This window comes from Panthera tigris, chromosome A3 (assembly GCF_018350195.1).
Source record: "Panthera tigris isolate Pti1 chromosome A3, P.tigris_Pti1_mat1.1, whole genome shotgun sequence".
Lineage (NCBI taxonomy): Eukaryota > Metazoa > Chordata > Mammalia > Carnivora > Felidae > Panthera > Panthera tigris.
This window is the reverse complement of record NC_056662.1, coordinates 114,471,075-114,485,018: the sequence shown is the minus strand read 5'-3', so window position 1 is coordinate 114,485,018 and position 13,944 is coordinate 114,471,075. Positions and strand designations below refer to the sequence as shown.

General features: G+C 52.5%; 1 protein-coding gene across 3 annotated transcripts in view; it reads right to left on the bottom strand.

Moving 5' to 3' along the window:
- Positions 1-1,845: 1,845 nt before the first annotated feature.
- GALNT14 (polypeptide N-acetylgalactosaminyltransferase 14) overlaps positions 1,846-13,944 on the bottom strand; it is a 208,272-nt gene continuing 196,173 nt past the window's right edge. Inside the window, exons 13-15 of one of the 3 annotated variants that reach the window (XM_042982220.1) lie at positions 13,776-13,920; positions 3,591-3,710; positions 1,846-2,398 (exon numbers count right to left, since the gene is read on the bottom strand). In XM_042982220.1, coding sequence (XP_042838154.1) covers positions 2,240-2,398; positions 3,591-3,710; positions 13,776-13,920 — 424 coding nt within the window. In that variant the 3' untranslated portion in view covers positions 1,846-2,239. The remainder of the gene's footprint in view (positions 2,399-3,590; positions 3,711-13,775; positions 13,921-13,944) is intronic. The other 2 variants (XM_042982221.1, XM_042982222.1) reach the window with 2 other exon arrangements.

The window sequence follows — 13,944 nt, the reverse complement described above, 5'->3', positions numbered from 1 at the left end:
CTCCCCGTAAGTGTGGGCTGAAACTAGTGACTTGTTTCTATCACACAGAATGTGGCAAAAGTGACAGATGGTCACTCGTGAGATTAGGTTCTAGAGGACCTTGACTTCATCTTGCTGGCACCTTCGACTCGTGCGTCTGCTTGGTGAAGTGAACTGGTATGTTGGAGAGGCAAGGACTGAGGCAAGGACTGTATGGCAAGGACTGAGGGCGGCTTATGGCCAATAGACCTGTAGAACCAAATCCTGCCAACAGTCAGTGAGTGAGCCCTGGAACAGATCCTCCTGTTTGAACCCTGAGAGGACCAGAGCCCTGGAAAACACCTTGACTGTAGCATTTCCAGTCACTCTGAAGCAGGGGACCCTGTGAAGCTGAGCCTAGATTCTTGATCCACAGAAACTGTTCGATAACAAATGTGCGTTGCTTTAAGCTGCCAGGTTTTGGGGGTAATTTGTCATTTAGCAATAGATAAATAAGACCATTACTAAACAGCTTGTGGTGGACTGACCTTGGCAGAAAATGTATGGGACTATTTTGGGAACTTCTTTTTTTTTTTAAGTTTATTTTTGAGAGACAGAGCACGAGCAGTGGAGGGGCAGAGAGAGAGGGAGACACAGAATCTGAAGCAGGCTCCAGGCTCCGAGCTGTCGGTGCAGAGCCCGACGCGGGGCTCAAACCCACGAACTGTGAGATCATGACCTGAGCCAAAGCTGGACACTTAACCGACTGAGTCACCCAGGTGCCCCTATTTTGGAAACTTTTAAACAATATGCATTGGTTCTTTTCTTAAACCCTAGTTAATAAGCATGAACAAAGGTGCATCTTGGTGGCTCAATCAGTTGAGCATCTGACTCTTGATTTGGGCTCAGGTCATGATCTCATAGTTCATGGGTTCGGGGTCTGCACTGGGCTCTATGCTGACAGCATGGAGCCTCTTGGGCTTCTCTCTCTCTCTCTCTCTCTCTCTCTCTCTCTGTGCACCTCCCCTGCTTGTGCTCTCTCTCTCTGTGTCTCAAAATAAATAAATAAACATTAAAAAGATAAGCACGGACGAACATAGTACCCAATTCCTAGGGCACATTGGGGATTTATTAGAGTAAGAAAGTCCTATGCTAGTGGCCACAGACTATAAAGCCAGGAGGGCCCAGAGCAACATCTAGGGCAGTGGTCTCAACCAGGGAGGAGAATCTAAATCACCTGAGGAGCCTGGACCCCACCTGGACCTCCCAAAGCAGGATCTCCACAGCTGGAATCTGAGCCCCTAAATAGACATGATTTGTCCGGATGAGAGAACATATCCCTGGGTGAGAACCACGGATCTGCTCCTGTTCCCCTACTTGACATGTTGGGAAATGAAGCAGCAGAGCATTTGTGTGTATGTGATTTTTTAATTAAAAAAATTTTTTTTAAGAAGCTTGCTTATTTTGAAAGTGAGTGAGCGAGCAGGGAAGGGGGAGAGAGAGAGAGAGAGAGAGAGAGAGAGAGAGGGGAGAGAGAGAGAGAGACTGTCAAGCAGACTCCACACTACCAGCACCCAGACCGAACCAGGGCTCAAACTCACGAACCGTGAGATCATCACCTGAGCCGAAACCAAGAGTTGGATGCTTAACTGACTGAGCCACCCAGGTGCCCCTGTGTGTCTTTCAAGGTCACACAGGCTGTTGGTGGCAGCCCAGGATAAGAGCATGGGTCTCTCATGGACCTGTTCTCTTTGTCTGCTCTGCCCAAAGACCCTGCAGCCTCCGCCCCGCCGCGTGTCCCCTCTGAATGAAGAACTTAGCTTAGCCCAGAGCTTACATAAGTAGAAACAAATAGATGCACAGAGAAAACATCTAAGGTTCCTTTATTTGTTTTGAAAACAACCTCCATTCTTCATCTCTCAATTTAGTCCTGGTCCAGTGACAAAAAAGGCTTTTCTCTCTGGCTTCCTTTGTAAGAAAGGGAACAACATAAACACTTCCCATTAAATCTTGGTCGCCAGATTCCAGCGAGGTGAAGACTGGGCCAGGACTGGAACTCAGCAGCACGGAGAGCACGTGAAATCTGTTTCTGAGCCCCACGTGGCTTACAATCCTTTCCTCCATCCTCCCTGAGACACCTGCTCCTGTCCAGGGGCTCTTCTCTACCTCCCCATGCAGGGCATCTACTACAGTAGTTGGGAGCTGCTGGTGGCCTGATTTCTGGTCTGCTTCTCATCTGGGAAACGTCACCCACGGCCCCGCTGGCTCAGGCACGGGGTCCTCAAGAGCTCACCAGGTCCCAGTGCTGGCTCATAAGTGACGACTCACATGGGTTGACAACGATTTCCCTGCCATTCTCGGAGCCATCACCAAACATGTCCGTGTCTAGGCAGAGGTGGGATGCTATGTGCTCGATGCGGGAACCAGTCTTGGTCCACTGCTGAGAAGACGGAGAGGAGAGAGAGTGAACCGGGATTCTTTGGCTAAGGCCCCAGGTCCTATCGACAACACCAGCAGCTCCAGAACAATCAGCCGTGTTTACACCACACGGCTGGGGTCACCCAGAGACTTGACTTCACGGTCTCACGGAGGAATAAAATTGCAACTAATTGCTTTGCAGGTACTGTTGGTTTTTCTGGTTTTGTTTGTTTGTTTGTTTGTTTTTTCCCCTCCAGATAAAAAAGTAAAAGCAAAATCAATATGTTTGCTAGGAAAACTCATTAGAAAGCAGTAACTTTCTAAGCCACAGGCCAGAAAACATGAAGCACGTTAGTCAGAGGAGCACCCAGAGAGATGATGTGCCCTCAGTGTCTGCACAGCAGGAAGATGTGGGAGCGAGCTGGGGGATGGGGTGCAGGAGGGCAGAGAGGCTTCTGGGCAGCACCTGATGCCACGAACCTGTGCTCCTCCAAAGAGCTCCAGCACATGAAGGGCCCAGGCAGAGAGGAGAGCTCATGCCTCTGCTCCCCAGACCTCCTCTTACCCAACAAGTGGGGGGGATGGACACGTTTTGGGGAACCACCATTGAGCAGGCACCATGGACCACTTCAGTTCATCGCTCTAAACAGCTGCCCCATGGGGGGAGCATCATCAACTAACTTCACAGAGGAAGAAACCAAAGCTCAGAGAGGTCCAGTAACCTGCTGTGGGTCACACAGCCAATGAGTCATAAAAGGGCATTGGAATCTCTGTCTCTCTAATGCCAGCACCCAGTTGGCAGGAAACTGTGTGGGGTTAACAACTTGGGGTCAGCTGGGCACATGGCACATCCAGAGTGCTACGAATCTTGGTGGACATCCTGCCAGAGCACAAGGCTCCTGAAGGCAAAGTTCGAGTACTGCTCATCCCCGTGGCCCCGAAGGCTTTGCCCCAGTGCTCTCCGGCTCCGGTGTGCCAGGTGGGCATCAGAGCTAGGCAGGAGGGTACAAGATGCACATGCACACTGTGGTCTGCCGAAGTCCACAGGCATTCAGGGGCAAGCCGACCACCTCTCCTAACCAGGAGGGTCTCTTTCTGATCAACCCCTCCTCTTCTACAGTTTCTCTCTTGTCTTGCACACGAGCCTCCGACCTTACTCAGGCAGTCTGGAAGCTGCAGGTGGCCATGACCCTGTGTACCCACTGAGCACTTACCTGTCTGTCATCTCCATTCTTGCAGAGGACAAGAACCACCGGGGCTCCAGGGAAGATGGTGACGACGGACAGGCACAGCTCCTCCTGGAGGATCTGCTGGGTGTATGTGAAGGCCCATATCTGGAGGAGAAGAGGCCAGAAGGTTCACATCAGGATCCTCGGAAGCCTGGTGGGGCACTCCCAGGACTATGTGTGATAATTAGCGAAGCCTGGTGGTATAAAGCACTGGGGGACCCAGCAGGAACGATGGTCAACAAAGTCACCTTGAACAATGGGACTCAACAGCCAGAGGCTCGCAGGTCACAGCCCCACTCAACTCTCCATCCCCACACCTGTGAAGGGGACTGGCCTGGGCACGCAGGCCACCTCTGAGGGGCGCAAAACAACTCTGGGCTTGAGGAGGCGAAGCCTGAACAGCACCGCAGCCCAGCTATGTGGTCAACAGTTTCTCTGTCAGATCCAGGTCTGTTCCCCATACTTGACACCGTGAGCAGACCTGGCAGGGAGGCCAAATCGGTGCCCTGAAAGCCTGAGTGTTCCAATAAGAGGCCCACGGCAGGACAAAGGGAACAGGGAGTGTGCCACGGGAGGGAGCAGAAGGGCAGAGGGAGTCAGGAGACAGAACATCGTCACAGCAGGGGTGTGAACTCCAGCACTCCAGGAGGAGATGGCTTAGCAGAGCTCCTACAGGGAGGGGAGCTGAAAAGGCGAAAGGACAAGGAGGGTGGGGAGAGGAAAGGGGCATTCTGGGAGAGTCCTTACAAGGAACATGCCTCACTTATTCCATGCAATGCCAGAGATCAGAGAGCAGCTAAGTGCTGAAGAAGCCCAAGCCACTCCTGTTTCTTAGGTCAGGGGGATGCAAACGTGAAACTCCACAAGGTCCTACCCAGGCTGCCAAGTGGGGGACCAGCTGCCCTTTGCCCTCATCATGGAGCAAGGGTGACCGGTGAGTTGGATGCTTTGAGGGGAGCTGCTGAGAGAACCCATCAAGGACTGAACTCCTTCCCCGCTGCACCCCTGCAGTTGGCCCTCAGCCTCTGGACCAGGCCACTCAGCAGCCACTTCTCCTTGGCCCGAGAATGGAGAAAGGGTCCTTTAGCTGGCTGGCCTCCTGTTCTAGGTCCATATGCCCCATAAGCTGACCCGGTGCTCATCTGTTCCTTGTTCCGCACCTCCCCCAGCTGATGGCAGCCACTCCCCAGCCTTGGCGCCTCTCCTGACTTCTGCTAGCTAGTGACATCCTCAGCGTCTTTCCTGTGTTCTCCTCTTCGCTCCCAACCTTGGGTCCTTCTGCTGCCCCATCAGACACTTGGATGCAGACCACTGCCTCTCCTGATCTGGAACCTTCCTTGTCCCTGATACCTTGATGGGGCCACTGGTTCAGTGGGAGCCACCGTCCTGTATGGTTGGGTTCTATGTGTGGATTCCCTTTTCATTAAAAAAAAATTTTTTTTAATGTTTACTTATTTTTGTGTGAGAGAGAGAGACAGAGTGTGAGCAGTGGAGGGGCAGACACAGAATCCGAAGCAGGCACCAGGCTCTGAGCTGTCAGCACACAGCCAGGTGTGGGGCTTGAACCCACCAACTGTGAGATCGTGGCCTGAGCCCAAGTCGGATGCTTAACCGACCGAGCCACCCAGGCGTCCCTCCTGCGTCCCTTTTCAAATTGCTGGTGTTGGGAGAAGATCTAGACCAGGGGAGTGTATGGAAATACGGATGAAAATAGACTGGCTGTGAATTGAGACTTCTTGGAGCCTGGGCAAGGGTCCAGGGGATCCTTTATACTCTTCCATCTATTTCTAGACCTATATATATATTTAATTTTTTAAATAATAAATGTTACGGAATGTACTCCTTGGAACACATCAATAAATTCTCCACCGGCCTTGAACATCACCATACTACACACGCCATGTGCTTCCCTCCAGGGTAAACTGAAAGGGAAAGACGTCTGTATGCACAGAGGTGAAACAATAACCATGATGACATTGTTACCGATGACTAGCATTTGCTGAACACTTACTGTGTGCGAGACACTGTTCCGGGGGGCTTTCCACAGATTAATTTAGTCTTCATAGGAATCCTACTAGATAAGTATTATTATTATTATCCTCATTTTACAGACAACGAAAGGCTCACAGAGGTTATCCAAAGTCACAAACTGGTCAGCGGTCCCGGACCATCTCCAGCTTGTTTATTGTTGCTGTTGCTGCCACAGTCATGGCTCCTTCCAGCGCCCTTCTATTCAAGTTTAATCACAGGCAGTGTCTGTCCCTGAGATCCCTCACAAATATAGAAAACTGTAGATCAGTTCCACTCTGACAGCACAGAGCTGGTCACTTCCCACTGGAAACAAGGGTCACACCCCATGTTGGGGACTGGGGAGGGGGGATCGGACCAGACAGTAGGTGCCTCCCTGACATTGATGGGAACTGGGGAAGTGCATGAATGGAGGCCCACGTTCCCCGGACTCCATGCCAGGGCAGGGGGGTGGGGTACACACAGTGCGGCCTACCAGCCTGTGCCTGTTCCCCTTTTCTTCCCACCCCGGCTCTGTCCCCTGCTGTGAACTCCTGCACCTGCATATGCGTGCTCGGCTCGTCACCCCCTTGGACCTAGGTAGCGTGCTAGGGACACAGGGTACCCCCAGGAGATCCATTCAGGTCCTCAGTTCAGGCTTCAGCCATTTCGGTGGGGGATTCTGGGGCTCCAGACATCTGCAGTGTGATCTAGAAAGTGGAAGCAGATCATGGGTGTGTGTCCAGAGAATTCTGTACGAGGAGGGGAGGGTGGGGAGAGAAAAGCCCGAAGCCCAGGCCCAGGCCCAAGCCCAAGGGCAGGAATGCCAGGGAACTACTGCCCAGGCCCACCATACAACTGCCTCAGCTTTAGATTTCTGCCATTGTCGGGAAATGAGGCTAAACACACAGTCCAGTCAGTGATGTGGAAAGAAGATAAGGTCCATCCCCCTGACCCATTACCCACCCACACAGCTTGCTGTAAACCATGAATTAGCATTTTAAAAATAAATCCTGTAATTATCTTGATTACCACAATACACTGACTTTGTCTTTGTGTGTGTGTGTGTGTGTATGTTAAGAGCATTAACTAATTAAACATAAAAACTTGACATATACCACAATTTCTGAAAGCTTATCTTGGCATTTCTTCTTTTTTAGTATCCCAGGGGCTTCTAAACCTGGAAGTGCTAGGGAAGGCTTGAGGGTGGGAGGGGGGTGGTGTTTTTTTTCACATCAGAGACACCCCATCCACTAATGCCTTTCAGGAAGGAAGGCATATGGTGACCCCCACAGGGGCCAGGGCTGGGCTCAGAAGAGATCACTCAAGACCCCCAAGGGGAGAACGCACATGCACAGACAGGGTATGGAAGCCTTTACACTGAGTGGACTTTCCATTAGCTGGTGTTTACTGGCACTGAAATAATTCAGCCTCATGATTTCTCGGAGGAGCCACATCTGCGAGGGAGGAGGGAGGGAAGCAGAACACGGGAGCAGGTGGGGCAGGAAGCGAGGAGAGGTTTTCCGATTCCCGTTCTGCAACCTGTCAGCCTTCCAGAATGGCCGGTGATGAATGGGTTTATTAAATGAACCTCGGAGTCAGAAATGGATTCAGGAAGGTAGCCGTGGTTGCTCAGGCTGGCCTGGCCTAGATCGGTGTGCACTGAGCCGTCTCCTGACAGCTCCATTTGGGGGTCTGGCCCAGTCATAGACACTACCCCCTGTCCCTGCACCCCGGTGCACACAGACATGGCCACACCTACAGAAGGTAACTCAGAGGTGGTGTGGGCAGCCTCGCCTCCTTAAGGATAGGCCACTGAGGGACTGAGGAGAGGGGGGTCCACTCCTGGCCCTCCAGCCCCTTTGCTCCTGCCCTGGAAGAGGGGAACTGATGATGGGTCGAGGTTGGACCTTAAGGACTCTGCGCTTAGAGAGCCTCTGGAAGTCAGCCTCTGCATGAGGAGAAGCGAGCAGCCTGGCAGGTGGGAGCAGCAGACTTCTCTCTGGGTGATGCCCATCCGGCCGCAGCTGTCAGGGCTGGGACCACACAGGCTGCAACACCCAGCCCGGGTTTCATGTCTTGTGTTGGATGGAACAGCAGAGGAAAGGGGCTCTTAAGAGGACATGTCTGGGGGCGCCTGGGAGGCTCAGTCCAGTTAAGCATCTGACTCTTGATTTCGGCCCTGGTCATGACCTCACGGTTGTGAGATCGAGTCCCGCATCAGGTTCTGTGCTGAGCATACAGCCTGTTTAGGATTCTCTCTCTCCCTCCCTTTGCCCCTGTCTCCGACTCGTGCTCTCTTTCTCAAAATAAATAGACATTTAAAAAGAAGAAGAAGACATGTCTGGAGGAGCCAAGGTCCAAAAGAGGCAGGCATGAGATGGGTCGGGGTCCAGGCCCAGGGCTGAACTTGGAATGGCTCAGGGCCACCTCCAGGAGGCAAGAAGGAACCAGCCTGGGGCAGCAGCTCTCGACTAGAGTGATCTCACCCCTATCTGTCTGCCCAGGGGACATGCAGCAGTGTCTGGAGGCATTTTTTGAGCACTAGGACTAATTGGAGGGTGTCACTGAAACCTAGCAGGTGGGGCCAGGGATGCTGGCAAAACCTACAGCGCACATGACGGTCCCCACAACAAAGAATTATCCGGTACTAATGCAAACAGTGAAGTTGAGACACCCCAGCCTTGTCTGAAGGGCTTGGTCCCTGGGGACAGCAGGCCCGGCATTACTCGTGTATGACCTGAGAGTACTGGTCAACCTCTCTAAGCCTCGTTTACCCCATCTGTGAAATGGGGGGATAACAGGACACGGTTCACGGGGTCGTGTGATGAGCAACCCAGATGATGCCCATGGAACACGCAGCCGGCGCCTGGCCCTGACGCGGTCTCCGTGAACAGTACTTTTGTGGCACGTGGGAGGAGCGATGGTTGGGTGAGGAGAGAAACATTCACACGTGGAGAGAAGGCAGGGGCTGTGTCGTCATCAACGCAGAAGCCCGCGTCAGTTACTGATGGTGGTGAGCTCCCCGTTCAAAAACTCTTCAGCGTGGGGAACAGTAAACAACGGAGAAGAGACCCCACGTGCCAAGCAGCATTGCTGGTTCTGTTGTGGTTAGATGGGCAAATAGCTCATTTATAAGGACTCTGGCTCTAGGTGCTTCACATTCATAGTCTATTGATGCTCACAGTGGCCCTGGGATGCAGGAACGGTTTTATGGAGGGGGACAGAGGTCAGTGGTTACTCTGGGCAATGCCAGGTGCAGATCGCAGGGTCGACTTTAAATGTGGGGCCTCTTTGGTGAGAGTGGATCTGAGCCAAGGGCATCCAGAACCACCAACTGGCCTTGAGTAGGCCACTCTGAAGGCTTCACATACACACCCTGAAGCCTTCTTCAGACAAGGTGTCTGGAATGAATGCATGGGCTCAAGTGACACTTCAGTTCAGCCAACCTCTCGATGCACCTAGGTCCCTGAAGGATCACCCAAATGCACTGACCGGCCGTGTTGGGGACACCTTCTTCAGCTGCACAGACACAGACCTCAGCCTCTCCCTGGTGACCTGGGAGGCTCAGAGTTACAGTCTCTGCCTTCGATTAGGACCTTCACCAGACTCACTGTTAGAGTGTTTTCTTTATTCCCAGTCCATCCTGTCCCTTCGTCCTGAGTTGTAAGAACAGAGTTTATATACACGTGACTAAAAACCCACAGCCAGTGCATCTGTTGTTGGGTCATGCTGTTGGGCCCGAGAGTGACTGCTGGCTCCTTGCTTATTACTCCTGCGAACGTGGGCGACATACTGAACTCTGCAGCTCTGTCCCCTCTACGGGGAATGAAGATAATGTGGGTCCCTGCCATGGAGGGTCACTGTAGGGAACAGATGGGTTTCCATGTGTATGTGTTCAGAACGGGGCTGACCACAGAGCAAGCACTTCATCTGTGGACTACGGTAACGGAGGAAGCCAACAGGAAAAGAGATGGGCTCAGAGAGCTTCCTTTAGAAAAGTGCCTTGCTTCGCCTCCCAGGAGAGATGCCGGAAAGGCAGCCATGATGGGGCTGATCCCAAGGGTGTGTTCCCAAAGCGTGGGGAGGAATGGTGGGATCAGACAGGGAAGACGACATACTGGCCACCATGCCGTGGGCAGATTCACTTTGGGTACCAAGGGGAGTGCAGGTGCGGGGGCAAGAGTTTCACCTTCTCTCACCCACCCGGGTGTCCAGCTGTCTACCATGTCCTTCATAAGCCAGTAGCCCAAATTGCCAGGAACACAGGGAGACGGACACACTGAAGAGTTTTTAGGTTTGCTTCCCTTTTGAAAAATTGGGATAGTAAACGAGATTGGTGCATCTGTCTTCCTTCTATCTTTCAGACAAATATTTTTCTAGAGAATCCAATAAAATTAAGGGGGAAACTCGTTAACCTGGAGGGTTCTTGGGCTTCGCACGTCTGCAGACTGATGATGTATTTCTTGTGTACTTTACCCAAGGCATCAGCTTGCTGACATCTTCAATATACTCTCAGATTAAACATTTTGTTCCCAAGGTTGACGAGCCGGTCAAGAAAGAGAGGTGAGGCAGGGTGGACAGATGGGCTGGGGGTGGGGCAGGGACATGAGCCAGTGTCAGAGGCAGAGGACAACCATGGTCTGGTTGTTTCCTTTCAACAACGGGGACACCCATGTGCCTGGGAACCCACCCCTGGAGAGCGTGTGGCCAGCTGGAAGCAGAACTCCAAGCTCTTGTTACCACCCTCTGCTGTTCTTTTACTCCAGGAGTCTGGACCCTGGAATCATCTACCCCATGGCCTGAGCTTGGTTTCAGGACCTGTAGAGATCTTACCCCAGGTCTCTCCTCCCAAGGGTAGACTGAAGCCGGACTACACACAGCCAGGCCCAAAGGGAACCATTTAGAGGGGAGTGACCAAATGTGGATTTGCCAGCAGGGAGTTCATAGCGGGAGACAGAGCTGGGGCGGGCAGAAAAGGGGAATAGGCACAGGCTGGTAGCCTGTGCTAAGTGTACCCCATCCCCCTGCCCTGGCATGGAGTCCGGGGAACATGGGCCTCCATTCATGCACTTCGCCAGTTCCCATCAATGTCGGGGAGGTGCCGACTGTCTGGTCCGCCCCCCCACCCCCACCCAGTCCCCGACATGGGGTGTGACCCTTGTTTCCAGTGGGAAGTGACCAGCTCTGTGCTGTCAGAGTGGAGCTGATCTACAATTTTCTATATTTGTGAGGGATCTCAGGGACAGACATCTCGCACAAATGAACTTGAATAAAAGGGTTCCAGAACCATCTATGACTCCGACAGCAGCAGCAATAGCAGAGCTATGGCATGGTGGCTAGATTTTCCAAATCCCGCCATCACTACTTCCTAGCCTATGACTTTGGATAATCTCTCCAGGCCCTGGTTTCATCTGCAAAATTAGGATAATAGTGATACCTCCTTAACAGGACTCTTGTATCCCTTCCTTGCTACGGCTTCTCACAGGCAGAGAAGGCGGCAGCTGCAGAAAGGGCTGAATTGAGTCATGAGAAAGGGCCTGCGGGGCACATGGGACCCCCCTCTGGACAGGCCAAGAGGCAGCAAAAGAAGAGAAATAAAATGTAGGAGGGGAGAAGAGGCGAAGCAGGGTCAGAGGAGACAAGCTCGGGATGTCATAGCACATTAGCAGAAAGGGCTGGTGGGCAGAAAGGCAGGACTATCTCTCCTACGTAGGAAGGACGGAAACATACTGAAAGGAAGAGAAAGGTAACCCAAGTCAGTCCTGCAAGCGTGTAGCTCCACATGTGTGCACGCATACACACAAAACTGGGGATTATTCTAGCTGAATTAGTTATGCAGATTTCTATCAGTCCAAAGTGGGTTTACACCTTCACAACACTTGGACGTGCAGCCCAGTCCTGCTGTTGGCCGTGGGCCCCCTCTCAAAGGGGGCTGTGTCTGATGCAACCTGGCCCCACTCTGCATCCAGCATGCAGCCTGACGCCTGGCACACTGTGGGCACTCAGTGTTGTCCGTGGAAGCAGACTGAATGTCTATCTTAGAGTCTTCTTCCATTTTCCTGAATTCACACTGCTGCTACACAAACTGTTCTCTCCAAAGTGGGGAGGAGTGATAGCTTGGCACTCTCTTCTAGAAAGAGTTCTTGGCTCACTCCAAGCCTGTTACTATGATCGCTCTTAGTTTCCCACAGATCACTGCTTTTCCTCCCCTTCTTGTGCCAATGGAAGGTCAGCTGGAATAGGTACTATTACCCTCCAGTGAAATCTTTCACTGGGGCTGGGCTAGTGGGGAACCCCTCCCCGAGACCGCAGAGATCCTATGGCTCCCCTCCTCCCATGTCCTTATGGAGCCGAAGACATGAAAAGCCACTGCTTTGCTGAAGACAGATCAAGCCAACTCCTGTCCCTGGAAAAGGCGGATGACAACATTCAGGCTGTTGGGAACCCCGCGGACGAGGCCTGCACACAGAGTCAGAAGAGAGGCAGGTGCCTCACCTATTTTCAACAGTTTACAAAACAGCCACTTAAGCAAATGGTGTCATTCCCAGCCAGGCTGCCATACCTAAGGCAAAACCAATACCCCTGCTTCCTTTCCCCTTTCCTGTCTAACTCAGGCAGCCCCTCCCATGTCCTGCTGGAGCAGAGAAACGGGTCTTGGAAAAGTCATTGCAAGCTGGAGGCCGGTGGTGAGATGCCTCAAACATAGGCATAGACTTTTGTGGCAGACGGTGTGGGGAGACACTGAAGACTGTATTGAGATGGGGAACAGAGGTGTGATGGTGACATGTCTGCTGGGGGATGAGGGGCAGAGACCGGAGACTGTAGCCGAAACCAAACACAATGGTTCCCAACCCAGGTGGTTTTATGCCCCAGGGGGGTCTGGTGTAGCTTGAAGAAAGTTCGATTGTCACAACTGGTGTGCGGGACATCTGGTGGGCAGAGGCTGCTGCTAGGCAGGCTGCAGAGCACAGGACAGCCCCCACTGGAAAGAACCATCCAGCCCCAAACGTCAACGGTGCTGAGGCTGAGGAAGGCTGAAGGAGTGAATGCAGGACCAAGAAGAAGAGCTAGCTATTCGAGGGGAGATGGGAAAGGATCTGCGGGAATGGGGACGCGGGGAAAAGAGGAGCCAGGACAGATGGACAGGACTGGAGCCTGGAAGAGGGTAGTCACACAGAGAAGGTGTGGGATGGGGGTGTGGCCGTGGTGCCCGGCAGCCGCTCGTAGCCAGCTGTTGACTGGAATCACGGACACTGTGTCATCCAGCCACAGCCCAGGCCTTCACACATGCTTCCTGGGCTGCCCCTTCTCCCTGTCCTGACACGGCCTATTCCTACTCCTCTCTCAGGATGCAGTGCATTTTCAAGTCCTCTGGGAAGACGTCCCTGATCCTTATGCATATGGCAGATACCACCCTTGGTGACTGAGCTCCATCCAGGACAGGGTTTACAACAGAAGGGCTGCTTACTTGCCGCTTCCTGCATTAGATCCCTTGGGGGGGGGGGGTGTGTGGCCATAGAGACCAGCAACCTAGTCACTCCTCACCTTGTCTTCACAGCACAGAAGAGCAGTTTGCTGGGTGAATAAATGAGTGCAATGCCCAGAGGGATGAAAACTAGAATTTGTGAATCAATGAAACGGGATGTCAGAGCTGGAAGCTTGCATAGAATCTCTAAGAAACCATTTACAGAGCAAAGGACAGTGACCTGAGAACCTGGGTGAATACTCCCATTAGCATATGAAAGCGGAGGACAGGAGCCGGCAAAGGAAAGAGGGAGAAAGAATCTGGATCCTGCAGCTCTGTGGGAGCCAGGAGGAAGCTATGTGGCTAAAGCTGGATGTGCTTTACTGTATCCACCTGACCCAGCCCACATTTACTGCCAGCAGGTAGGACACCAGTGACGTACGTACTCATTAAATCCTGCTAATTTAATGGCAATTTCCTATAGGCGCGACATTGCCCAGTAAGAGGTCTTTCAGAGAAACTCTACACATTTGGAAAACTAGTGGAGTGAATTCAGTCCCAGAATGAGGAGGAATCATACTTCTTCTCCTCTGTTGCTAAGCTCTCGGTATAAATGGACCCCTGGTGTCACAGAAAAGCAGGTGACGGAGGCTAAGTCCCTGTACATGTTCTCATATCCCCAGCCTGTTGCTCACCTGGGATTTTGCATCCTCGCCTTTGATCTTGACACAGGGGCTTAGCCTGAGGTTGTAGATCTCAGTGTTTCTCTGCCTTTGAGACTCTAGGCACTTCTGCCTCTGTCGGATAGTGCCCTTCTGGATGGAGGAATCGTTGGGGACTCTGGAGGAAAGTCACAGGAATGAG